The sequence below is a fragment of the Sturnira hondurensis genome, unplaced genomic scaffold, assembly GCF_014824575.4.
Source record: "Sturnira hondurensis isolate 20B ecotype Veracruz unplaced genomic scaffold, ASM1482457v3 Scaffold0015596, whole genome shotgun sequence".
In the NCBI taxonomy this organism is placed as follows: Eukaryota; Metazoa; Chordata; class Mammalia; order Chiroptera; family Phyllostomidae; genus Sturnira; species Sturnira hondurensis.
In genome coordinates this window covers 11,049,363-11,076,056 of record NW_028088227.1, presented here as the reverse complement: position 1 = coordinate 11,076,056, position 26,694 = coordinate 11,049,363, and the positions used below count along the sequence as shown (strand labels likewise).

Sequence of the window (26,694 nt, the reverse complement as noted above, 5' to 3'; positions counted from 1 at the left end):
TTCCCCAGAAGAGTTAATAACTAGGAACTTGAGGCAAAGAGCTGTAACTTCTCACAAATGAATCTTCTAAAGGTTCAACTTTGAAATCATGTATCAGAGAAAACAATAAAATGTATCCCTTAGCAAAATTAATTTTTTCTTTCTTTAGAGGGAAGGCAAGAGGAAAGAGATGGGAGAAGTAGTTCTCAGAGCACCTGGTAATTGAAACTACCCTCCTAGTAACCACACTGACAAGTGAGTTTTCAAAGCTGTAAGATCACATGATACAGAAGATAAAATGGAGATGGTATTATTTTCTTCTCTTCCTTCTTCAGCAGCACAGATGCATGAAGTAACAAGCTGGGATAAACGTTTGAAAGCCTTATGATCCTGTTTAAGTCAGAATGATGAACACAAAACAAACCGGGGACTCTCAGGGCAGGTAACATAGACACCAGGTGAAATGACCTCTGCTCATACAAACCAGGTAAACACAGGGAGCCCAGGAGAAAAACCCAGAGGCATTTCCACTTTGTTAATAGTTTAAAATAATTCATCAATTCAAAGTTTTTATTTGATTAGAAAACTAAACTGGACAAATCTACATCTTAAAAAATGGGAATTTTTAAACAAAAGCATTCATTTGTCAAGTAATGACTTTAAAATTCATTTGGAAGACATTAGCATTCACTTGCACAAGTTCGCTTTCCTAATAACACATGGTACTTCACTTACTCAGTAGTAACTGCCCACAAACTGGCTCAAAGCATTTTCTGACTTTGTAAGACTGTAGGAATAAACACACTCACTCAATGGTGCCTACAGCCAAGTGCCAAGTTTCGCCTTAGCAACAGGCATCAAGGTAAAAAGTGGTGAAGCCTAAAATGTAGCCCAAATGACCTAGACTTTCAGCCTGAAATAAGGGTCTTCGTGGAAATGGGGGACATGGAAATAGGCCTGATTTCCAAAATTCAGTTCAGCAGAGGACATGCATCTATTCAAAAAGAAGGAGGTAAGCTTATCTTTATTGGACAGGATTGGAGATAGAAGGTCTGATCTAGGCCACTAATTTCAAGAAAAGTGTACTAGCTCACCCAGGAAGTTCTCTCTCAGGAGCTTCGGAGCCCAAGTGTGGCAAAGCAAGCACACTCACACTGGTATCACAGCGCAAAGATCCCTTTAACATAATCAGGCTTACGACATTGTCAGAGCCCATTCCAAGCTTCTCGGGGTTACACAAATGACTCACCGAATCTAACTGATCATTATTCTTTTAAAGAAGTTCATAAGAATGCTTGGATGCAGGGTTCCAATTTTAGTCCACAGGCCATTGTTTATCTGAACGACAGGTATATTCACACATGGCAAATTAATCTGTTAACAGAACTGTACGCCCTTCTTGTTTTTGGCCAACTGGGGGGTTGGGGTCAGGGTGGGGAGTGACCCAATACAGACGAAGTCACAAATGTAGGAGCGTTAGACTAACGAGTCCATCGTGTGGGAAGGAACGCTGGGAGGAAGCCCCAGGACAGCTCTTGTGTGAGGTGAAAACTGGAAGAGCTGCAGCGACACTGAGTTTTAAAGCAGGTAAATTTGTTTTTAGGGATTTCCCAACATGAAAGGTTGTAATGGAGAGACTGAGAGAAAGCATTTTACTTTATAAAACCATTAAATAAAGTGTTATATTGAGTTTCTGAAATACATAAAATAAAAACAAAAGAGATAGAGAGGAAGGCGAGCCAGAGGCTTTAAACATAACTCAGCTCAACTTAACATGAAATATGAAACAAAGGCAGTTATCTAGATAATTTATGATGAAAGAAATACCATTTTAAAAATCAATTATTAGGACAACTTAGGGGAAAAAAATCAGTCAAGACTTGAATTATGTGCGTTAATGACTTAACTATCCACTGGATCTTTCTAATGCACTACCAGTTTTCAAAGAGACATCTCACAAGCTATATTGGATATAACTTTATGCTGCCCTTAAACTCAGGCTCACGCCCCGATTTGTGCCTTTGGAAGTCCACTGTGGCCACCACCACCTCCTGCTGCACGGCCTCCAGCCCCACCCCCTCCCCCACACCACAGCCACCCAGTTATCAGGCGGAGCAGCTCTGCCTGCCCCCCATTTATCACGGGGGTTCAGTCCCTCTTCTGGACGCCATCCAGGCACTGCTCACCTATCTACACTACGAAACTGAGAGTTCTGAAATTTTCTCCAACGCACACATGAGGTTAGTGTTCTGCCGGCCACATTTTATCTTAGGGCACAAAGGTTCTGCATTCCCATGGCCAATTAAAACCATTATTTTAGGTCCTACTCATACATATTTTTACCTTGAAGACAAAAGCAGTACTCCCTTCAATAGAGATCAACACTTGAACTCGGCCAGCAGCTTACATTATGCAACATTTTTTGATTCTGTCTTGTTGGCAGCCTGCCTTTAAAACCTAGTAACTGCACTGCAAAGAGCCAACCACCTCACAAAATATTTTTAATGCCTTTAATTATGAGATCTGATCTGGCAGCCAAACTTCTGCCAGAGACTTCTTGTAAATTTCTTCCCCCGAAATCCATTTTTCTTGGTGGTGGTGTTGTCTCCATTGACCTACCTACCTGAAGCCCATGGAAGCAGAGATACCCTGTTCTCCTAAGTCCGACTTTCTTGAGACAAGGGTCTGACCCAAAGAATTTCCACACACAATGCATCACTCCCTTAGTTCTAAGTAATACAGTCTGTACCTGACCCACATGTAAACCATCACCAAGTCAGTGACCAAACAGAAATCAATCCCCGAACCAGCAGGTTCTGAAAGATTTCTAAAGCCACTCCCTCTGCTCCCCCACTAAAAGCCCAAACACTGACTCAATTTTTATTCGTTCATGCAAAAATCAAGGGAAGGAGCCTAAACCACGGGCCCAAGTCCACTTCCCCACCAACACATGAGAGCTGTCAGTCACCCTGAGTCAGCCACATGTGGAAGATAAGCATTCAAGACAGTATTCCAACAGATCGACGTGAGGATTTGTGGCAACATATGTAAAGAATGTGGCACACACAATTTTTAATTGGAAGCTTTTTAAAAAAATTACAAAATTCCAGTTATAAAATAAACAAGTCACGGGATACAATGCACAGTATGGTGACTGTAGTTAGTAACACTGTATTTACATAGTTGAAAGTTGCTATGAGAGTAAATCTTCAAAGTTCTCATTGCACACACACACATGCACACACACAGATCTGAACCTGGGCGGTGATGGGTGTTCACTAGGAGCTGAGGGGACTCCATTAAAGATTCTGGATTAGCCTCACTACCATCAGCGATAATATGAACCTGAGAGGGCTCCATCTTCTCAAGCCCTGACAGGAACAGGGACAGGGAATTCTTCTTTAACGCCATTCTTCCACTGAGGACCCTAGACTCTTCTCTCCCCCGAAAGGACTAACTGTTCTAGACCAAAGCTGTCACCCAGACCCCATGGCCTTAGTGTGAATCTCAAAGCCCAAACTCCACGAGGAGAGCCACACCACCAACTTCCCAAACTAGGCCAAGAAGAAGAAATTCAATATGGGGAGTGGAGAAGGAGCCTAGGAGAAACTGTAGTAGAACTGGGAGGAAGGGAAAAGTTCTAAGAGTTCTAACTAGGAAATCAAGGAGAATCAAGAATCACATCATCCCCTTTCGGTGTCAAGCCCCAGAACAAGGCTAGCCTCGTGGGCTGAGGACATCGTGACCCAAAAGCAGTTCCAAGTACCAGACACACCTTTTTGGTAGACACATCCCTCACTCTCAAGGCTCTTACACTGTACTTGGGAATGCACAGGAGTCCCAGAAAAGTGACAAAAGAAACAGACAGGAGTCAAGGGTGGGCTGGGTAGGGTAGAGTGGACAGAGCAGGCTTTTCCAGCAGGGTGAGCCGGGGTGCTGATGGGGAATGCAAAAAGAGAAACACCACTACTCTGTGCCAGCTGGCCTAGAGGAGGGGGAGGGGCGCAGAGGAGAGCAAATGAAGTAATAGTTTGCAGAAACGGCGGCACTGCCACCAACAGCTGTGAAACCACAGTGGTTACAGCAGACATTACAGAAGAGCAGTGCTCTGGGCTCACAAGGACACACTTAACTCTGTCTCCTCACCTGTAAACTAAAGGAGTTAGAACAGCTCTAAGGTCTCCTTTAGTTCTGAACTCGAGGCAAGCAGCAATGCAGGTGAGTTGTTTGCATCAGGGCTCATACCCACTCCAGAGGGAGGCTAGTCCTAAACCTGGCCCCTCCCGGGGACACAGAACTGGAGACCCCAGGTCAGTCCAGGACCCCAGTGTGCTCCAAACTGGGTGGATCTGGGGAAGCTGCAGCTCTCCCAAACAGGCCCAAACCACAGCAGCCATGTCACCATGGCCTTGCAGCTCCAAAGCAAGCTGAAAACAATCTGCAGAGAATTAAAGGCCAGCCCCAAGCCAGAGCTCAACACCCACTTTGCCATTCGCAGAGCTGAAGCACCAGGGAAAGCAGAAGTACACATGTGAAAAAAGGCAAAGAGGATGGACAACAATGACAAGTTCACACAGCACAGATTTACATGTTTATTTTCTGTCTTCCCTCAACAGAATGGAAACTCCTGTGAACTGGAACCTTATTTGTCTTTGCTACTACCTAGATCCCTGGGGCCAGCTGAATACTCTGCACACAGTATACCTTTCATAAATATTTGTTGAATGAATGAAATGGCATGTGCTGCAAATGGGGAAAAGGGTTTTTTCCTCTTCCCAATCTTTTACTCATACACTGTACCCCGGATGTATAATGGCCACTGACACACACCTACCTGTATGTGTACCATCCCAAGTTGCTTCTTAAAGAAGCAAAAAGCCAAAGTGGATCTTCAGAACCCCTTAATTTGTGCAACAAGAAAAGTGAGAGGAAAAAAGCGAGCAGTCAAAAATAGGATTGAGTCTGTTCCTTACAGGCAAAATGGAGTGAGTATGAAAAAAAACCCCACACTCTCTCCAGTCCTGGGAATCTGATGCATCAGCAATGGGTGAGTAGGATACCTCACCAGAATGCACGGGCCTAAACAGTCTTACCTTTGCATTTTTAAATCGACATCTTTGGATGGAGTCTGCTGAACTTCTCCAGAGTGAGTAAATGACCTTTTAGTGGGACAAAGCCTCTTTATTAATTTTCCAAATAAAAATATCTTGCACGTTTTAAGAAGGAATCACAAGTAGAGTATTACGAAGTTTAACTACAAGATGTTCTTGTATGGTGTCATTCTCTCAAAATAGAACTCTCCTAAAATCTCCTAAAAATAAGTCTGCATAGTTTCATTTCATTTTCTAAGAAGGAGACAAACATATCAAAACAAACGGCTTCTTTATTAAAGAAAGAGTCTCTCTGCTACACAGGGCTCGGAGATCAAAGTCTAAAGGGCCAATTTCTTCACTTCATAGGTCGATGACACAGCTCTGAAAAGAGGAAAAGCAGTCCCCCTAGTTTAATGCTGCTGTAGGAAGAGGAAGTATGTTAGCTGAGAATCACTGACGATGACAGTACTGCAAAGGAAATTACAAAATAGCATTTTGGCAACATGGGCGAAACAGAAGACAGATTCCTCACACATGACCATAACTGGCCCTTTGGTGAGTTACTACTAAGGTGACTGAGGTCAAACTTATGAGCCGGGAGGGAACTGCGACAACTTTATCACTTTGAAAATTTAAATATGTATAATTTTTAAATATAAAAGTTGCAGTGAAAATATCACTTTCTTAATACAGTATGGTGAAAAGAACATGGATGCATTAATCTAAAAAACTAGAACAGTGGGCACATAAACAAGCTTTATGTGGCAGGTCAGCCCTCACCTCGGCAAGTCGAGCTACAAGCACACGTTCTCATCCCAAGGCAGACTCGGTCTGCTAAGAACCACCCTCTGCAGGAGCAGCAGCCAAAGTCGTCACGGAGTGTGCTGCGTTTGTGAAACTGTGGGCACCTCCGCAGAAACCTGTGAGCGCCCAGCGTCTCTGTGCCCGGATCCAGGGGGAATGCAGGTGTATGCGTGTGTGCAGGAAAGTACGGGATCAACGGGCCTTACAAGGTGAACTGTGGAGTCCTAGAGGTGTGCCCAGGACAGGAGGAACTGAGAAAACTCACCAGTTTAGTTAGGGGCACAGTTGCAAGTGAGCTTAACATGAATTCAAGGAAATGTAACCTTTTCCCCTCTTAACCACATCTGATTATTCATTTCTACTTTAATGCCCGAGGTGAGGGAACCTGTGAGACAGCTGCTGCCCCAACCACCACCCCCCCGCCCCCCGTACAGTGCGCATCTGGCAAACCCAAGTTAACCAGGAACTTCCTCTCTCTGTTAACATGCTCTCTTTTTCCTGCCACATTTATCACTCCATAGTTCCCAGCACAAGTCCTGTTGGCACTGGGCAGCGACACAAACATGACGCACTCACTCTGCCTCCACCTCCACCAACACTCACTTGTCTTTCTGGTGCTGAAGTAATAGCCTAGACATTTTTAGACTGAGAGGCAAATACGTTTTTCAGGAGAGCAACTGCTACTTATGTCAAGGCTTCTTATTAGTTAGTAAATAACCTTTTAAAAAGATCAATTTAAAGAGGAAAACAGTGTGATTAAGAACAAAGACCCCTAGAACTGCGGCTACTAATTACCTCTGTATTAACTAGCTGTGTGACTTCAGAAAAGCCATCAACTTGAAGAATCGGGTTCTTCACCGATACAAAATAAGGGGGTGGAACTAGATCAGCAAATCTCATCCTGGCTGTACATTAGACTCACCTGAGAAACTACAAACACTAATCCACAGAGCAACACAATTAAATCAGATTCTCTGGGTAGCAGTATTTTTTAAAGGCTCCCAGGTGGTTCTAACATGCAACCAGGCTTTCAGACCACTGGTCTCGATTCTGATTCTCCAAGGCCTCTTTTCTAACTCGTTCATTTTATGGTCTTAGGGTGATAATTCTGGTTATAGGCTCTCATAATGCAATGGTCCAAAAAGCCACAAAAGAAGTAAGGCCTAGACCCTACGTACTGTGCCTAAGTGCACACATGACCAGGAGACATTAACCCGAATTCTAGACAATTTTTAGAGGTTAAATACCCAAATGCGTAACTCAGAATGAAAGTAGTGTGGTTTAAATGTTCACGTATGCTCCCAAAATGACTAATCACAATAGGAATCAACTCTTGAAACCTGGACACATGAACGTGGGTCACAATTAGCTCCTGACCTCTCTCTCCCTTTTCCTCTTCTTCTGCCTCCACTAAACCACAAGCACAAATAGGGCTGGCTGTTAGTCATAATCGGAATATGAAACCAGCCCCAGTTTCAAAGGGCCTTCTCCATCACCACAGGTTTGGAAGTTTTTGCACAGCTGCATCTTTTGAGAAAGGTCGTCTTACAAAAATTCTTTAACTAAATTATATCTTTATCGTCTTTAAGAATTAGTTATATAATACTCAGAAGTGGAATTCGTGTAAAAATTCACAGTAAGCATCACTAAATGCATGTCCTGTAAACATACTAAGGCTTGAGAGTTTCAATGTACAGTATTTAGTAAAATTTTGGTTAAAGAGAAATAAGACAGCAGAGAAGGGAAAAAAGAAACTGAGACCAAAAATTGTTTAGGGCATAAAACCACAAAGTTTATGACTAGGCCCAAAATCTCTATTGCAAATCCTGCAAGCTACATGAAAATAGAATTAGCCCAGCCTCAATTTATGGTTACTTTTGATAATATCACTTTCTCACACAAATCTTTTTTAAAATATCAAATGCTCTTAAACTGTTATTATTTTAACTACAGGCACAACAGCAAGAAATGCTATTTGTGAAATAAATTACTTTGTAATCTTAAAACTCATAGGGAAGGTGAAAGCCCTGCCTACATTAACTTTTTCAAGTACGTTAAAAGTTTCTAACTTTAACAGAGTCTGCACACCAAAGTCAGAACATGCAGGACTAAATTTCAGGTGTGAGGAATTTGAACGGTATTCCAAACCTCCACCTCTATCTCCTTAGAGCCTGTACACTGAAATTAACCCTTGCTATCCACTGGGAAACTCGGTTCTAAAAGCTGTCACATCAGTACTGCTCTGAAACAGAACTTAGCCTTTCTGTAAAGACCTCTCATCTCACACAACTGTCATTCCTTTGCAAAGGAATAAGATTAAATCAAATGTAACATTCATAATGTCAGCATTTGTTAAAGGAAATGAAAGAGACTCGTGGAATAACATAAATGCAAACATTTTGCTTTTAAAGTTTGTTTAAACAAGGCTGAAATCTAAACAAGGCTTCTCCAATTCCAGCTACAAATTTTTTTAAGGCACTTATTTTTAAGCAAATTAAGACAAACACTAAATTCTTTTGCTTTTCATGCTTCAGTTCTTCACTAAGGTCAGACTTTTCTTATTTTATACACCTACTGGAACCCAGAAAGATGCAGGGCTCCACAAATATGATAAAGGAAGAGACGGGAGGAAGCAACTACCTCTTTAATAATTAAAAAAAAAAGCTAATTGCAAAGAGAAGCAAGTGATAAGCAATTTCTATCTCCAACTGCAGGACTCTCTTTCCCCTGGTACTGACACACTGATATCTTGGGGGACAGGGCCAGGAGGAGCAAAGCAGCTGGGTATCAGCAGGGGCACAAGAGCTAATCTCTTTGGATGCCCAACTGCAGGAAGTCATTACATCATAGGCCTTTCCACACCTCTCTCCCTACCACGTGTCCAGTGCCCCCAAGAGGCTGAAAAGGAACAGTAGAGAGCCTCTCTTCAGGTTCACTTATTGATAGAAACCATTACAGCCTAGCCCTGCCCCCAAACCTCCCTCTCAAAGGCCTCAGTGAGGCACCAGGCCTCCAGTCCTCCACATCTGGATCCCACCTCACACAACGCTCGAGTCCAGGCCTCAGTCAGAGCAGCAGGTGCGGTCCAGGCTGCACAGAGGTGGCAGAGCTGGCCCGTTGGAGGCTCCAGAACATCTCAGAGGCCACTGAGGCAGATTTACTTAAGAGACATCTCTGAGAAATAATGTCAACAGAGAGACGGCCAAGAAAAGGTTTGCAGCCACTGCTTTTTCTAATGGTATCTTTATGCCTGTGGGAGTTAACACCCACCAGCCTGAAAGTTGGACCCAAGGGTCTCTTCCAGCTAGTGACAACACATCATGCTCCTGGAAAACACAAATCCGACTCCTCCCCCCCAAGCCCCAAACACCCCACTGCCCCTCACTCCACCTGCAGCGCCTTGGACACACGGCCACTATGACTTCTACTCCAAAGTTGGCACCGAACCTACCTGCTCTGCGATGTAGGTTCATCAAATGCACTCCTGTCCGTCCGTCTGTCCTTCCCCTGCCGCAGTCCCTAGCCCCCTCTGCGAACCTGATCATGCCTGAGACTTCCCAAGGAGCCTCCTTTCCCCGTGCCGTCCCTCCGCAGCTGTCCCCAGGTACCCCCCCCCCCCCAGAGCTCATACACAACCCCCAAACCCTAACAGCAGAGGCTCTATGCCAACCCCTCTCCTCCACGCCGAGAGGCGCGCACCGATGGATCGAAGGCATCTCGCACTGCGCAGGAGGCCCGGCGGGTCTCATCGCCCGCCCGAGGTGGGTACGCACCTTCCAGCCCGCAGAGCTGTTGCTGTCGCCCTTATCCTTGAAGTAGGGCACGCAGCGCACCATCCACTCGTAGATCTGGGACAGAGTGAGCCGTTTGTCCGGGGAACTCTCGATGGCGCGAGTGATCAGGTCGGCGTAGGACAGGTTCCCCCAAGCGTTCCGCCGCGACGAGCACTTCCTCGGCTGCCCGGAGCCCCCAGCCGCCCCTGGCTGCGGCGGTGGCAGTGGCTGCTGAGGCTGCAGCGGCGTCTGCGTTCCCCCGCTCAGCGCACCCGCCGCGGCAGCTGGTCCTGACCCCGGGTCCTGCCCTCCGGGAGCCAGCAGCCGGGCCGAGTCCTCCAGGAGCAATCCGGCGCCAAGGGTGCTGCTCCCACCGCCGCCAATCGCCATGGCCGAGCTGGCCCTACCACCGCCTTCCTCGTCGTCTTCATCGTCCTCCTCCTCGGGGATCATGGAGTCAGCGGCCACCTCCCCCGAGGGTTTGGCCGGGCTTCCCTGGAGCTCCGGCCTCTGCAGGGGCCATGTACAGGAGCGCGGCCGGCTCTGAGGCTCGAACTCTGGGTCCAGTTCCACTTCGAGCGGAGAGAGCGGGGCAGGGGAGGCCGGCGCCTCTGCCATCTTCGCCGCCCTCCCGCGGCTCGGGCTCTCGCACTCCCTTCTCTGCCCGGGCGGGGTGCGGCGGGGGAGGGACGGGGACGCCGCGATGGCTAGAGCTCCCGGGCTCCGCCGCCGCTATTGCCGCCGCGGCTGCCTGGGGAAGCACAAGAGGAGACAGAAGGAGAGTTGGTTATCCCGGGCTGAAGCCCAGTCCTCCGAGAGTCCTCACCCGCCGCCGCCGCTGCCGCCGCCGCACAGCGCCCGCCTCCCAGAATCAGGCAGACCTGGAGACGTGCGTCCCGCGAACCTGGCGCAGCAGACACCGCCCCCTGGCCAGGCCGCTGGGGAGACGCGGGCGAATCCACAGGCTCGCACGGGGCAGCCCCCTCCCCCAGCCGCCGGCCAGATCCGCAGGTCGCTCCTGGGCTAGGTGGTTGGGCGGGGACGAAGGGGGAGGGGCGGGGCGGGGGAGGGGCGCGGCCCGCGCCTTTAAAGCGGGCAGCGGCCAGAGCCGGCGCACCCCAGCCGTGGTCGGAGCCCAAGCTCCGTCGGGCGTGCGTTTGTTTATGTTTCGCTTGGGCCCGTTCAAGAGCTTCCCGCGGTGTCGCCGTCAAAGTACGTGGCGTCTTCGGGTGCTCTCCCCTTTCTCACCCCTGCCGCCTCCGCGGCCCCCTGTCACCAACCCCCCTCCTAGCGGAGGGACGCGAGCCCGGGCAAGGCACGGGCGGCTTCTGTCTCCCCTCTTGGCCCAAGGGCCGCCAGGGCGAACGTGAGTTGGGGCGCAGTCGGACCCTTGTCACTTCCATAAAAAGAGAAAATACGGGAAGGGGGACAAGCAGCTCAGAGAGTGTTCGCAAACGGTCAAGCCGAGCAGAAACGGTTACTTTAGGGTTTTGTGTGGTTTATTTTCTCACGGACATTCTGCCCTCCACCCCTTCCCCTGTAAAGGACGGGGGGAGGGGGGGAGCAAGTCGGAACACAAATCTTCCAACAGGTCGGGAAGCGCTAACTCTCCCGGGCCGCCAGAAAACCCGGACCGGTACGTTCATCACCTCCTTGCTCCGGCTGCTGCCATCTTGACAGTTTCCCCCCCTTCGCTCAAGTCCTTTAAAAACACTAGCGGGAAAGAAGAGGGGCGCGCACACCGAGTCACGGGGAGAGAAAAGGGAAGCGCCTGGCCCAGCTCGGAAGCAGATCCGGAGTCACCGGGAAGGTGGCCGCCCCGCTTCACAGCTCCGGCGCCTACCTCTGTTCCTTCCCTTCAGGGATGAGGGGGGAGGACGCACAATCCCGCGCGGGCCCGGGGCACAGCGAAGAGGGGGCGCGCGACCTCGGCGAAGGAGAGGCGCTTCGGCAGCCGCCGCAGCCCGCCCGAGGAACCGCCTGTCAGCTTGCGCGCCGCCGCCTTCCACATTCCTCCTCCTCCTCCCTTCCACGAGCAGGGCGGCCGCCGCAGCAGCACAAAGTTATAGACACACGCAGGGTGCCTCAACCTAAGATGACGGCGGGCGGGTCCCCGCCCAGGGGGAGGGCTGGGCGTCCGGCCCGGGTGTGCTGGTGTCCGCGGGTGTGTGAGTATGTGCGCTCGCGTGCGCGCCTGCGCGGCTCGGCTCCGCGGGGCTGTCGGCGTGGGTGTCGGCGCGGGTGTCGGCGCGCGCCGCGGGCAGGACTGGGCGGGCTCCCGCAGCCGTCCCCGCCGGGCTCCTCCCCCTCCCCAGAGCCTCAAAGACAACAAAGCGCAGCGCTGGTTCTGGAGAAGAGGGAGATGGGCGCGCAGAGCTCCAAACGCTCGACGAGCGCTTTGGAGTGGTCTCCGTGACTCGGGGTAGGGTGCCTATCACGCCGGGTCTCCTGCAAGCGCGTCTGTCTGCTAGGCTCTGGACCTGACCAGGTGTCCGGTTCCCATTTAGAACAGGATACCAGGTAACACCCGAGATAAGATGCTGACCGCAGATGACAAGGGTTACCAAGGCGTGGAAATACTGACAAGCGAAGATGTTGGTGCCTTTAGGACCTCGATAAGCTGATACCCTCAGATTTGATCGGGCACCAAGAGGTTTGCACTGAGTCTCACCCAGGACGCTCGACAGCAACCGTTTTTTCACTTTTCATGGGAGAAGTGTAACTGACTCAAAAAAGCAAATTATCCCCCCATTCCAAAACGCAAGAGCAGATTTTGAACAATCGTGAATGGGGAATCATCTTACTTTAATTTGTAAATGACTGCAAACATCTAATTGGGCATTTTGACTTTTTGTTTTGTTTTGTTTTAAAGAGCCACCTTTACAAGTCTTTATCCAATCATCAGTGCCCATATCATTCATCTATGTACTAAGAATAGGCTACGTGCTACGTGCACACCAAAACACTATCCATTTTGGCTTATAAAAATCTTTTTTTTTTCTCCTTTAAACCCTTCCAGGTCACTGGAGATATCTCAGTGTCTACAGCTGGGCCCGCACCACCCTGATACACAAAAAAAGTCCAGCCAAGCTACGCAGAAGTCCGCCCACTCGGCTAACTCCGAGCTCCGGGCTTTGCACGGGGCCCGTCACTCAAGTGACGCGTGGCCCCGCCCCTGCACCAAGCTAGTTCGACGCGTACAAACAGATGATGTCATTGTATCCGCACGCGCGTGACCTGGGAGCTCTAGACCGCGAAGCCATTCGTTGCGCCGCCTAGTCGTCAAGCCACGCCGAGCGCTGACTGGCCGCGGCTACAAGTCTCCAGGTCCCAGACGCCCCTCTCCGCCCCCCGCACCTCCCCAGAAATAATAAACAATCGAGTAAAATTCTAAGGAGGGGTGGAAGGGAGGAGGAGAGAAACCGTAAGCCAATCCTCCACGCGCGGATGGAGGGAAAGTTAATAGGGGGACCGGGGTGGTGACGGGTGGGAGAAAGCAGACCTGGGGCGATGGGTCCCGACGCGGTGAGGTGTCATTGGGGGAGGAAAGTTGGAGAGCACTCTGCGGGGCGCGCCCAGCAGCTGAGGGTGGAGCTAGGTCCCGGGAGCTTAGTGTTTGGAGGGTTCTGGGACTGCACGCGGCCCGCCGAGGGGGAGGAGCCTGAGCACCGCCGGAGCGGCGCAGGCGGAGCGGGCTGACACGTGCCGGCGGAGGGCGGGCGCGCGCAGCCCAGGCTCGTCCACGGCGCGGCGCGCGGCTCTGGGAGCCGCGCTAGCTTGTTTACTGGCGCACGTGGGTGTTTTTTTAAAAGAAGACTAGTGCTAGATGCACAGCAGAGTGGTGGGAGCTTGGGACAGCGGGCTGTGGCTAGGGGACGCGGCCGGGCCTGCTCCACGGCTTCCCAGGGCGCTGCTCGCGAGCCATGGGGGCTATCCACACTGCGGGCTTCCCGCGCAGTCGGCAGCTCGGGTCCGGAAGCCTGAGCGCAAGTTCCGCGCTCTGCGGGATCCTCAACATAGATTACATGTTCCCGCAGCGGAACACTGCCTTCTTTAAGCCCAGCTCAGCCCCCTCATTCAGGTTCGAGGAACAAAGCCATCTTCTTCTCTTCGACCTGGAGGCTGTGCCAGACCAGACAGCCTGGCCACCGGTCCCAGAGCAAATTTCACAAGCTCACATACTCACTAGCACCCAATAGAAACTTACCCAATACTGTATATAAGATCTCTTGTATTACCCTGGCCACGAGGTGGATTTTCATCACCCTGCATGGTTTGTGCCCTCCCTCTCTTGCCCCAGTCGGTTTGTGAATGTCCTTGGCTTACAGTTCTGCATACATACAAAAACGCTTCTGCTACTTGGAGTTGTCTTTAAAGGGGGGATTTATGGAGAACGGGCCTCTGCCTGCTTCCTGGGGTTGCTCTCTGTGAGAGGGTCCTCTGTTCTCATTGTGGCCCTGCCCTGCTGAGGAGCCTTGAGTTTGCATTTGGTTTATGGTATGGTGGTGCGGACCATGCTGTGCCAAACGACTGTCTGCTTCAAGTGCCCATGTGGTGGGCTTGGAGGGGGCTGGGCATGGGCGTGTGGGCAGCTAGAGCATATTGCTTGGAGACTGGTGTTCAGCAGCATTGAAGGGAGGCCTAGGCTTTACACCCAGATACTGCCTAAAATCCAAAGAACTTTGGTTGCTTCTTTTAAATATTTTAACGCTGTAATAGAAATCCACTCTTTTTCTTCTCTAAGTCTAAGCAATCTTTTGTCATTAAATCGAAGACGTAGGGAGAATGTTTGCATTGGCTGAGCTCTTGGTCATTGGATTTTCACATGTCATGTCTGTTTTCAGAATGCATATTCCAAGGGCATTCCAAAAAATGGGAGAGTTCAAGGTTCAGTCGATTAACTGAGTTCATTGTGACCCCAGGGGCATGATACAGCCATTTTTTTTCAAAGAGCTTACAGTCTTAGTTGGGGGGAATAAGTATTAAATTCAGTATTTCAAGAATTTAAAAACAGTACAAGACTAATACAAGAGATCTTGTGTATAATATTGGGTAAGTTTCTAGTGAATTGTGGTTCAAATGGATGTGGCTATGCACATTCAGGTTGGTAAATTTGCATCTTGCCCAAACGATTTACCTGTGTGATTTGTCCCCATGGCATACCTTTGAAAATTCAGAGGTTGAATGTCATTGATTGCTCTTTTTCCTAAAGTTGTTTTGCTCTTAAAGGCCTCCCTGGTCCTTTTCCATGTCTTTCCCCCACTTCCCCCCACCCCTTCACCTTTTTAGTATAGGAAAGCTGAGTAAGTTAAGGTTTCAAGAAGTAATGCCATCATGACCTTTGAGGTAGAATTTTTGGTAAAAACTTCCCTCACTTCTTACCTTATTTATTCCTACAGTTTAAGGTTGTAATTATCCACCCCATTTTGTAAATTCAGTCACAGGAGGAACACAGATTTTTAAAATGTTCCATCTGAACAAGCTGAGTAAATTCACCTTTTCAAACATCTAATTCTGAAGGGACTGGTGGTGGATGGCTCTGCCACTGAGGGGCCACAGCTCTGAGCTTGTGTCCCTGCCTGGGCCTCCCTGCACCTGGGCCAGCTGCATACTCCCTCTGACCCCAGAGCCCACAGACTAGGGACCCAGCATGCTGCCTGACAGCAAAGTGCTCAGTCGGCTTCTGTGTCCCTCTCAACAATGAAGACAGGAAATGCAAATGCAGTAGAACCCTCCAAACAAATACAGGGTGGGGCAAAAGTAGGCTTACAGTTTTCTGCATGGAAAAATAATACAGTAATTAATAGTACAAAAATGAACTCTGTTTTATGTGCTCACAACTGTAAACTTACTTTTGCCCCAGCCTGTAGGTGATTCAGCAGAAAAGAAAGGAGGAGCCCCGATGGTCACGTCTACAGCTGCTCCCCTTCCTTTGTCTGATACCCTCATTAGTGCCTTCCTCTGATTCTCCACTTTTTAGCAAACTATATGGAAAACATACTTATTGAACATGGTACCAAAGAGCCTGAGCTTTAGCTTGCCTTTCAGGGCATTCCAGGCAGGTTTCATCGCCATCCTTTCCAAGAGTGTCTGCGTCTCTTGTCTTTGCTCTTCTTTGCCTCCATCAGGCATGAGAGGCCCTGGCAGAGCCTTCCTTCTTGTGGGGAAGGAAGAAATTTTGCTCTACTCTTCTAGGTTCTTTCAACTGGTCTAATAATTAAACCTACATGAGACGGATTAACAACAGAAAATAACCAGATTTACTTACATTTGTATGGAAACCCCACATGTGTGAGAGGTTACAAGACAGGGAAAATGAGGTGGATAAGCCATCCAGAGCTGAGGATGAAGCCTGGGGCTTCAGCTCAGAGGGAGGTCCTTCTCAGGAGATAAGAGCAACTGTTCAGCAGGAACTAGAAGTTTGCCCTGCCCTATAGGTAGGTCACCAAGTTTATCTCTGGTGATAACTCACTCTCTAGGCAAGGCCCCCAATTCAGATTCTTGTAGGTAGTTAAGAGAGACCCCCTAAACCCACCGGGTCTCTCCACGCTTCAGCTCAAAATAATTCACATGCCAAACTAGCTCTTGAGGAAGCCTGTTCTGAACCCCTTCTGCCTCCCCCAGGTCAATATAGTAATTGTCTCACGGTTTCTTTGGAAGGCAGTTCTGTGTATTTACAGGCAGGAAAAAGTAGAGGATCCAACAAAGGTTGAAGATTTACCTGAGAGGGAATTTCATAAACAAGAGAAAGTGTGAAGGAATCTCTATTGTGGTGTTACGGAGATGATGATAGCTAACTTATTTGTCACTTAATACGTTCCAGTCCTAAAACTGAGCACTTGCTTTGCAGCAGTTCAGTCTCGCCAAGACCGTGTTAGACAGGTGCAGTAGTGCTAAAAGATACAAAGGTTAAGAATTCAGGCTCCAAAGTCAAGTCTGATCTCCTCACTTACCAGCTGTCTGACCTTGGCTGTTACTTAACCATTGAACCTCAGTTCCTCATTCGCTGAATGAGAATACTTTCTCGGATTGTTCAAAAGTTTGGGTCAAATGAGATTATGAATGTTAAGCATTTGGAATCAGAATACTAAGGAAAGTGCTTTTTAAAATAGTGATACCTAGGCTCCATCTTAGATAACTTAATTAGAATTTTTGTGTTGTCTAGCATTGATTTTTCTTTTTCATGTTTGCCAGAGAAACCTAAAGCAGTGAAGGTTGAGCACGCTGAGCTAGAGGTCTCTCCTCTGCACTCTCCAATGTCTGTGCTCAGCTATGACTCACTGGCTTCTGCTTAAGAATGGTGTTAGAGCCATAAAAAACTACACACAGAGGGGCAGCTCCTGAGCACTTAGCATCTATCTCACTTGATCTGTGAAACAGGGACCCAGGCCTCTGATTTCACAGGGTTCTGCCCTAGGGCACAAAGTGAGTGGGCAGACCCAGGATTTGAGAGGAGGCCTGTCAGAATCCCAGGCCTGTGCTCCTCCCCCGCCCCCCACACCAACTCTCCAACAGATTTTCTTTAGGAGCACACAGGAGCCCAACTACTAGTCCAGCCAGTCAAAGGCTGGTGCTTGTCTGGCCAAATCTTTCCCATCAGGGTGGGTTTTTTTGGCTGTCTCTCATGTTCGTGAAAGTTTTTTGAGTCAACTGCCACCATTTAAAAAGATTTCAGCTAAAAGCCAGATTTCGAACTCTTCTTGAGAAATTAGAAGATCTGACAACACCAGCAACAGTCGGCTGGGATGTGCTCTTGTGTTCCCCTCCTCATCCCCAGCCTTCTCCCCGCATTTCTGTGTCCTGATTAGTCTCTGGGCATTTGGCCTGGCCGCCCTGACTTGGTCTTCCACCTCCACAGTGGCGTGCTAGAATTACCTCACTGCAGTTTGCAAGAAGCAACTGCACGCCTCTCCCAAAGTCCTTGTTCAGTGTATCAAACTGAACAAAGGAGCTTGAGATGGACCATTGTGGGAGCATTTGCCCTGCAGATAACGGCAAATGCTAACAATCAAGTCTTTTCTTTCTTTCTTTCTTTCTGACAGTCATTTGGCCGGCATACCATTGCCCTACTCCCTTCAGCCACTTTCTGATTTTCTGAGGATGAAGAGTTGTTCTGCATAGGGAGTGAAGGGAACAAAAGCACTTGAGAAACTGATACAGGGTGCAGCCTAGAGGGGGCCCCCAAAAAAGATTTGGAATAATGGGGTCCTGAACTCAAGATGTCTAGGAAATATTAGAAAGACATATAAGATGTCCTCACCCCTTCCCCCTCAGATGTGAGTTGGGGGAAATGACACGTGGAGCAGGAACATGCAGGGTTGTTTTGTACAGCCATAGCCTTGCAGCTTATCCATGGCATGGTCATTTAAAGTATCTATAGCTTTTGGCCGGTTGCTTAGATATGTTAAATAGTGGTGGCCATGCTCAGAGCCAGGGGGTGGAAAGGGACTCCCCCACAAGATCCTGAGGCAGGTCCCCCAAGTTACTGCACCTGCATAGGAACTTGGAGAAGATTGGCTCCATGACGTGGGGCCACCCCTGCCCAGATGCATGATGGTGGCCCAGTAAACTTGGAAGGATACAAGAGTGCTGGCAAGAGTAACCGAATGTGGGAGGAGTCGGAAATGGGGCTGCAGAGGAGGATTGGCGTGAGGATTTAAACCCAGACTTGGCAGCTGTTGAGGAGAGATCCATGGGGCTTCGCCAGAGTGGGGACCCCCGCAGCCATGTAAGAAGAGAGAGAGCCATGTGCAGCTCTGCAGAGAGAACCACGCGGCTTCTGGCAGAGTGGAGACCCCCGCAGCCATGTGAGAGAGACTCATCATGTGGCTTTAGTAGGGGGACCACCATGCAGATTTAGCAGAGAATCGCTACTCGGCTTTTGGCAAGAGTTGCGACCACCCCCTGCCCCCCCCCACCCCGCAGCTTTGGTGGAGAGAAGAACCATGTGGTTTTGGCCAGAGTGGGGACCCCTGCAGCTTTGGTAGAAGAGGACCATGCAGCTTTGGGGTGCTCCCTTTGGCCGCATGGCCTGGGAAGCAGGAGAGACTTTGCCTGAAAGGAGGGTGAAAGAACTCTTGCCAGTAGGCCATGAGAAGGTGCCACATGGCTTTGGAGTAATTAGAGATCCTTCCTGGACGGGACACAGCTGATGGTGCCAGCGGCCTGTAACACTGACACCTACTTCTTTTCTTGAGTTACGTTACCCCAAATTAGGGCAGGGGGAGAAGGAAGACTGTGGGTGTCTGCGGGTATCCAAAAGGACTTTGATATCTTAATGAAGATGTTAGGTCACTACTTTAAGTCTGTATAGCATTAAATAAACATTTCCTTTCTTTTTCACAAATCTCTGGCATTGAGAGACATCTTTCCTATTGGCGATGAACACTCAAGCCCAGTAGGGGGTCCTTTTGGCATTAGTATACCGTCCTGGGAGGGGGGTGCCCTCTGTTCTGTAACAAAACTGGGACTCAACTCTGCTTAGCAATTGATTATGTATTATCTAATCTTGTTTTTAAAGTACTTCAATTTAATGTGGTGGAAGAGATACCCAGAACAAACCTCATGCTGAAAGCTAAAGCTGGATAAGATTTTTTTTTTACTATTTTTTAAAGTGAATCCTTGAGCTACCAAGAAAGCAAGACAACCGCAGAGACCGATAACAAAGTTAAGGTGGGACCTCCAGGAAGTGAGCCAGCTCCTAGAAAACCCACCAGCATCAGGGAGAGCTTCCGCTTCAACAGGTGTGCAGAGGCCGAGAGGCCGAAGAGAAAGCCTCCGGGGGTCCACAGTCATGAACCTCTTTCAAGATAAACTGGTGCAGCCGCTACGGGAAATAGTATGGAGGTTCCTCAAAACGTTAAAAAGAGAATTACCATCTGACCCAGCAATCTCAATTCCAGGTGTATATCCAAAGGAAAAACAACATCTCAAAAAGATCCCTCACTTCCGTGCTCACTGCAGCCTTGTTCACAACAGCCAAGATGTGGAAACAGCCTAAGTGTCCACTGAGGGGTGAGTGGCTAAAGAAAACGTGGTGTATATGCAATTTACTCAGCCATTAAAAAAAGAGAGAGACAAATCCTGCCATTTGCAAAAATCTGGATCACACTGGAGGGTAGATAAGTGTGCTGAGTGGAATAAGTCAGAGAAAGAGAAATAGTGTGATCCCACTTAATAACTGGAATCTAAAAAAGCCCAACGAACAGAAGCAGAGGGCAGGTTGGTGGCTGCCAGGGGCCAGAGGGTGGAGAAAGTGGAGAGACGTGAGTCACGGGGTACAAATTTCCAGTTAGAAGATGTATAAGTTGTGGGGATTTAATGTATAGCATGGTGGTTATAGTTAACAAATACTGTAAATATAGACTTGAAAGTTACTGAGAGAGTAGATCTTAAATGTTCTCACCGTATACATATAGAAAAAAGGTTACTATGTGAGGTGACGGATGTGTCAATTAACATTATTGTGGTAATTTATATATATATATAATATAAAAACATACATTGAATAATCACATTGTACTCTTTAAACTTACAGTGTTACATGTCCACTATATTGTAATAAAGCTGGAAAACAATTTCACACAAAACAAAACATTTCTATATACGAGATCTATACGAAAACAACCGTTCCCATAAAACTGGGAGGGGCTCCAATGAGCAGGTGTAAAGATGAATGTGAAATTGACCTACTGTGCAGAAGAGGACTCCCCTCCCCAAAATGTACCTGTCTTGATCCTGAGACTGAATGGGAGAATTTTTAAAGGATATAGAAATCTTCCTTGAAAGTTCATAACTATGAACTTGTGGTCCACATGTAAGATTGTGACCAAAATTTATGATACCATGGAATTACAAAAACTTAATGAGTCCAAGCCCAAAGTGTTGATGGTCCTGAGCCTCGGCCCCCAAGGACTCCCACAGACAAAGCTTCAGGAACAGGAGTCCTTCTTAGAAAACACATAACAGACAAAAAGCAACATTTCATAAGAGCAGATAGAAACAAAAAGTAAGGCCATCCTTTTAATATATTGGAAAGTTATTGAGAGTAAACCCTAAAAGTTCTCATCACTAAGAGACATTGCTTTCCTTCTCACTTCTTTTCTTTCTATGGAATTTGTATGAGAAGATGGGTGTTAGCTGAACCCTCTGTGCAAATCACTTCACAGTAAGTGTGAGTGGAGCCATCACACTCTTTGCCTTAAACTTATACAGGGATTTCAATTATTTCTGGAGGCCGGCGGGGTGGGGGGCATGGGGAGGAGGGAGTAAGGTTAAACACACGAACATTTGGAGTATTTTAATAAGCTCACACAGAAAATAGTGTGCTTAAAATATATCAAGGAATAAAAGATCAGCTTGAAAAAAAGAAGCTAGGCACAGAGCGTATAAAGTACATCTGAGTAGGTGAGAGATCAAGGTGTACCATACTTCTTATTTCTCTTTAACTTCTTCTTCCCAAGAAGATTTTAGGTCCTTGAAGACATGGGAGCCAGGTATTGTTTGCCAATGGAAAGAAGCACTCAGCTCTTTTTTTGAAAGCCTGCAGTAAAAATTGAGTTTGTGACTACATTTTGGAAACCTGGTTGTAAAGTCCGACAGAGTCTTTCCAAGGGGAAGGAAGATGCGAAGGCAGCATTAATGCAGCCTGGCCGGCCGGCGGACTACAGTGACAGCACGTGGCTTCCATTTCTCATCTTGGGAAAACCTATGAAGTGAGCATGTGTCCATGGCCACTTATTAGAAAATCTATTTAAAATGCCCAGGAATTGGAATCTTAAATATAAATTACTTTTAAAACATTGGTATGGTACTTAAAAAAAATCAAGGCCATACAGAACCATTCATTACCCTTCAGAATATATTGCATCTCCCTGGTGCCACTTGCGTGTCCACTAATGGTAAAGTTTCCTGGAGCAGTGTGAACTAAAGCTCCCACAGGGTGTGTTTGGGGGCCAAAGGGACACTGAATCTTGATTATTGTCTCTCCCACATTTATGCCTGGAAAGAGAATAAACCTGTGGAACAGGAGGATGACAGAGAAAATGTAAAGTTTGGCACATTTTACAGGTCTCATGTAAACAGTTTAAAATCCTTAAGCTAGATGTGAAGCCCATGCCTGTGTTACAGCAAACCCTGGCATGGAGAAGTACCAAGTGCGGCTACCACAGTCGCTATGGGGATGGTGTGTTTGAGTTGGACAGTTAGCAATGGCTCAAACATCTTAGACGAAAGTTTCTCCTCTGTTGGCTGAACTTCTCTCAGTGCAGGTTCTGGTGGAGCCATTTCTGGGGACCTTGCAGAGTAGGGGTCCTAGTGCCGTTAGTGGGACCTATTTTGTGAGCCCACTCGGCCCACTCCAAGAGACGGCATTCAAGGAGCCTGGCCTGTGCGCACCTAGCTTCTCACCAGAGAATAAATTCTGGGTGATGGTTCAGTCACTTTCCTTAGAGGGTAGCTTGTCTCCACGTGTTGGGCAGGGCTGACCTTGCTCCTTTCCCCACCCTCTGGAGCAGTTCACATTCCCATAATGCCACATCTGTGTCCTCTAGGGGCCACTTATGCTCATTTCTGGAGAGAGCCGATGACACCAGAATGGGTGGCAGAATCACTAAGACATATGCAAGGAGGAAGGGTCCAAGCCTCCAAACGACGAGTTATTTTATGAAAGCATAACATCGGAACCTCACACATAACCCAGCATTTAGACTCAGGCCTTTTGCAATTTCACTTCTCAAATGTCTGACTTGAAAGCTTTTATTTTTAATATTCAAAAGGACGTTTATAAGTTCTGTATTTTGGAAACACATAATGAGGCCACGTGAATTGTTCATAAAAGCTCATGATCTTTGGGGCACCTGTCCTGTTCACCTGTTCAGGGAGCTCACCAAACCCAGTCCCTTTCGGTCAGGCCTCCTGTTTGCTACAGAGAGCAGAGCTCCTGCTGGAGCTGCTGGGGACTTTGCCAGCCAATAAAAAAAATGGGGTTAGAGTTGCCTCCCTTTTTTACTTGTTGTGCCATGAAAAAATAACGTTGAAGAGTGGATGGGTTGCCATGACAACCAGCAGGAAGGTTTGTGACCCACATGGAGCCTAGAAACAGGAGAGAGGGGCCTACATGGGCTGGCCTTTCTCCAGTGGACGAGCCATGAAGTACAGAGCCCAAAGTGAAGGTCACTGGCCTTCAGAAACACTGAGAGCACTTCCCCAGACCTGATACCCCTCTGGGTTAAGTGGCGAGATCAAGTGTTTCTTGCTGAACAGAGAATTAGGATCTGGGGACTTCATAGCCCCAAGGATTCTATGAGGCCCCATCTGAAGGAAGTGGGCGTTTGACCTGTTTCCCCCACTGACTCAATATTATCAATAAATTATCCTCTTGAAACTAACTGATTGCCCAAGTGAACAGTTAAAATTGCATTCCTTTCTCACAAGTACAAGAACTAGTTTCTCTGTGTATGTTTTAAATTAGCACCCCTCCACTTTTCACGGTTGTCATACATTAACATTGAAATTAGGCCAGGTTAAAAGTCGCACGTCATTGTCTAATTTCCAGATTCAGAAAACACTCAGAGGGTGAGAATGTTGGATGACCTGGAAAACACCTCCCGGGGGGCTTTAATGCGGCCACACCTGACGCTGCTTCGACCTCTCATGTATTAAAAGCAGCATTGATGGACCCTGAATCTTTCAACATGTAATAGGAAACAAAGACATTTAAGACATTTTATATACCCATATTTTTTACTTGTCCTTATCTATGGGGCTGGTACTCCTACCTCCTTCTTCAGCAAATACTTTCTTTTTATCAAGAAATGTAACATGCTTACAGAAAACCACAGAACAGTTTGTGTAACGGCACAGGTTAGTGAATGGTTACTAAGAAACATCCATCTAACACCACGTCAAGAATCAGGACATTACAAGCAGCATACAAATCTCTGGTCACTCCGTGTGTCCTTCCCCATCCAACCGCCCCCTCCCCCTACAAGTAGTCACTCCTACCTTTTGCAGTAATCAATTCTTTATTTTTTTTACAGCTTGCCACCTATGTTTGTGCCCCTAAACACTGTCACTTGGTTTCGCCCATCTTTGCTCCCCATATGAAGGGTTCGCACTGCATATGTGACCTCCTCTGTGGTCTTCTGCTCTCTTGCTTCCCTCTCGTCCTGCGGCTTCTGGTTGCCAAACAGTAGTCCATTGCGTGAGTAGTTACCAATCTCAATCCACACAGAGTTACTTTATCTATTCTAAACTTGATGGCTAATGGGGATGTTTCCAGTGTAAGGCAGTTGTGAACATTTTTGTTCTGCACGTTCCTGGGCATGTGTACCTGAGTTTAGTGCACACTTAGTAGAGGAATTTCCAGGTCACAAGCATGTTTGACGTCCACGGCACTGAACTCCCGTCTGTTCCCCAAAGTGGTTGTACAGTTTGCACTCTCACCAGCACTGCAGGAGTGTGCTCCTCATTCACATTCTCACCAGCACTTGAGATGGCTGGATTGTTTAATTTTTTATTTTCTTTTAGTGATGATGGATTTCAACTGGTTAGATTTAGTTAAGATGTATTAAGCACCTGCTAGGCACTTCTCTATATGAAAGGTCTGGCACAAATCCCCTATTTAATGACAAAAGCATAAGCATGTAATTCTGTAACATAACAATACCACACTCAAGCACACCCTATGACATTTTAGGTGAAATGTTCAAATTGCTGTGCATCTCCTGAGAGACATTCACTACAAAGCACACCCCAGCAGGCGTTACTTCTGCTGGGCCCCGTATTTAACCATGGTTAGGTCACAACAGCTCTACAAAGCAGAGGATGCTCTCCGCACGGCATAAATGCACAAATGAGGTACGTGAAGCCACAGCCTGGAGGTTTCCTGGGTGACGCCCTGACAGAGCTGGGACTTGAGCCCAGGGCTAGCCGACTGCCCAGACCAGGCTCTCTCCACATTTCTCCACAATCTCCATCCTGATCTCTGTTTATCTTCACTGTCACCAGCTGGCTGGGTGGGGGATGTGCTGTCCATGGCCCACCGAAGGCCCTCAGGGGGGACCAGGCCCTGGCTCGGCCTTACACACACCCTGCTTTGGCTGACAGAGTTCACTGCCCAGAGAGAACATCACAGGAGGCGACACAGCACTAACCCAGCAGAAGCACATTTCTTGTTGCATAGATCCCTTCTAAACACTCCCAGCAGGTTTGTCCTGTCCCCCATACTGCCCAGAAACCCGCCTTCTCCTCCTCCTTCCCCATCAGCCTCCGCCCTTTCACAATGGGGTCTCCCTGCCCACACTCTGAGCTACTTGAGGATAAGATTTTGTTTGAATCCCTTTAAAAAAATCTAGGTTGGCCAAAAGTGAACAAAGTTGCAGTTATGCAGAATGAGTGACTTTGGCGATCTACTCTCCAGTACGGCCTACAGTTAACAATGCGGTAGGGCATACTTGCTGAGATGGTGGGTCTTACACTGAGTGTCCTTACCACAAAGGAAAATATTTTGATTAAAAAGTGAAAGATGGGGGCGAAGTGCATTTTTAGAGGTGATGGATGGTCTTGATTGTAGTGATGGTCTCATGGGTACATACTTCTCTCTCAACTGATTGTATACATTACCTACGTACAGCTTTTAATATGTCATGTATACATTACCTATGTACAGCTTTTAATATGTCAATTGCACCTCAATAAAGTGGCTAAAATAAGCGAACAAAAGAAAAAAAACTGGATATTGAGTGCCCAGGTCAGGGCTCGCCACGGCTCTCCGCTGCGTCCTCACTCGCCCGGGCCGCTGGACCTTCCCGGGTTTGGGTCTCCTCAGCAAAAGGAGAGGGCCAGCCTGGAGTATCTCAGAGGCACTCAGCAGCCCTAGCGTCTGTGTCTGGGTTGATTTCTTCAACAAGCACTTATCTAACACCTTCTGTGTGCACCCCTTTACAAACAGGGCTTCGGGCTCACAGCACTGGTACTCGGACAGAGCGCCAAAGAGCTGTTTCATTTGCCCTTTTTACAGGTCCGTGGGTATTTTTTGTTTTTTCATGGTGTACCTATTTTTAACCATTAGATTTAGTTTGTGTTTTTTTAACAGGAGCCATCTTTGCTGTTTTCCTACTAGACTGGAAGCTCTGTGAGGCCAGGGGCTGTGTCTAATGTGTCTTAGTACCTCTGGTACAGAGTAGGTATCAGCACCAGTGGAAGGAGGGGGGGAGGGATGGGGGAGGAAGAGAGGGAGGGAGGGGGAGGCAAGGAGAGAGGGAGGGAGAGAGGGAAGGAGGGAGAGAGGGAAGGAGGGAGGGAGGGAGGAAGAGCAGAAAGGAGTGAATGGGGGAGGAAGGGTGAAGGGCAGGAGAGAAGAAAGATGGATTGATCTCCGGACTCTTCCCATACCTGTGAGATCACTGAACAGGAGACCGCCGGTGTTCACACCACAGCCCCTGTCCGTGCAGGGTGCTGTTAGTAGCAGGCTCCAACCTTCTACTGAATCAGCAAATCATCAGAGCTACGCAATATTGTTATTTTTATTGAAGCCTTTTGCAGGTTCCTGATATAATCATGGCCTTGAAAAAGGATGCCAAGTACTCCTGAGTGTGAAGAAGAGAAAAAGTATTGTAATAAAGTCATCACACTGATTTGGTGTCTCACCATAGCCAATCTACTGTTCTATGAGTTCCTTATTTCTGCTGAGCTGGTGTTACTGTGAGGCACCTGCCTTCTGTCAGTTTTCTCGAGTGCGTTTTAGGGGTTCCCTTAAGGAAGGCTGACTTTCTTCACGTGGGTCCAGCTCTGGACCCTACCAAACTCCCTGGTGACCTGTAATTTAGGATGGATACGGCCCAATTACATTTCTTCCCCTACTTGCCACCACATCCCTAACTTGAATGTGTAATACAGAATTTTATTCTGTTCAACCACATTCTGCCATGCTTAGCAGGACATTGTCCTGCACACAGATGACCGTCCCTCAACTCTTAGAAAGAAGCCCTGGACTTCTGACTTTTCCCCAGGGGCAGGGGCAGGAAACAGACTTGCCCCACCCC

General features: G+C 47.9%; 1 protein-coding gene and 1 long non-coding RNA gene across 5 annotated transcripts in view; one reads left to right on the top strand and one right to left on the bottom strand.

Annotated features, from left to right (window-relative positions):
- The window catches only part of FOXO3 (forkhead box O3), a 108,156-nt gene extending 94,882 nt beyond the window's left edge, over positions 1-13,274 (bottom strand). The window contains exons 1-2 of one of the 4 annotated variants that reach the window (XM_037065002.1): positions 13,152-13,274; positions 9,650-10,400 (exon numbers count right to left, since the gene is read on the bottom strand). In XM_037065002.1, coding sequence (XP_036920897.1) covers positions 9,650-10,267 — 618 coding nt within the window. In that variant the 5' untranslated portion in view covers positions 10,268-10,400; positions 13,152-13,274. The other 3 variants (XM_037064999.1, XM_037065001.1, XM_037065000.1) reach the window with 3 other exon arrangements.
- On the top strand, positions 11,806-13,071 carry LOC119000152 (uncharacterized). Its single transcript, XR_005069253.1, has 2 exons — positions 11,806-12,302; positions 12,669-13,071. It is a non-coding gene; the product is annotated as an uncharacterized LOC119000152 (long non-coding RNA).
- Positions 13,275-26,694: the final 13,420 nt, after the last annotated feature.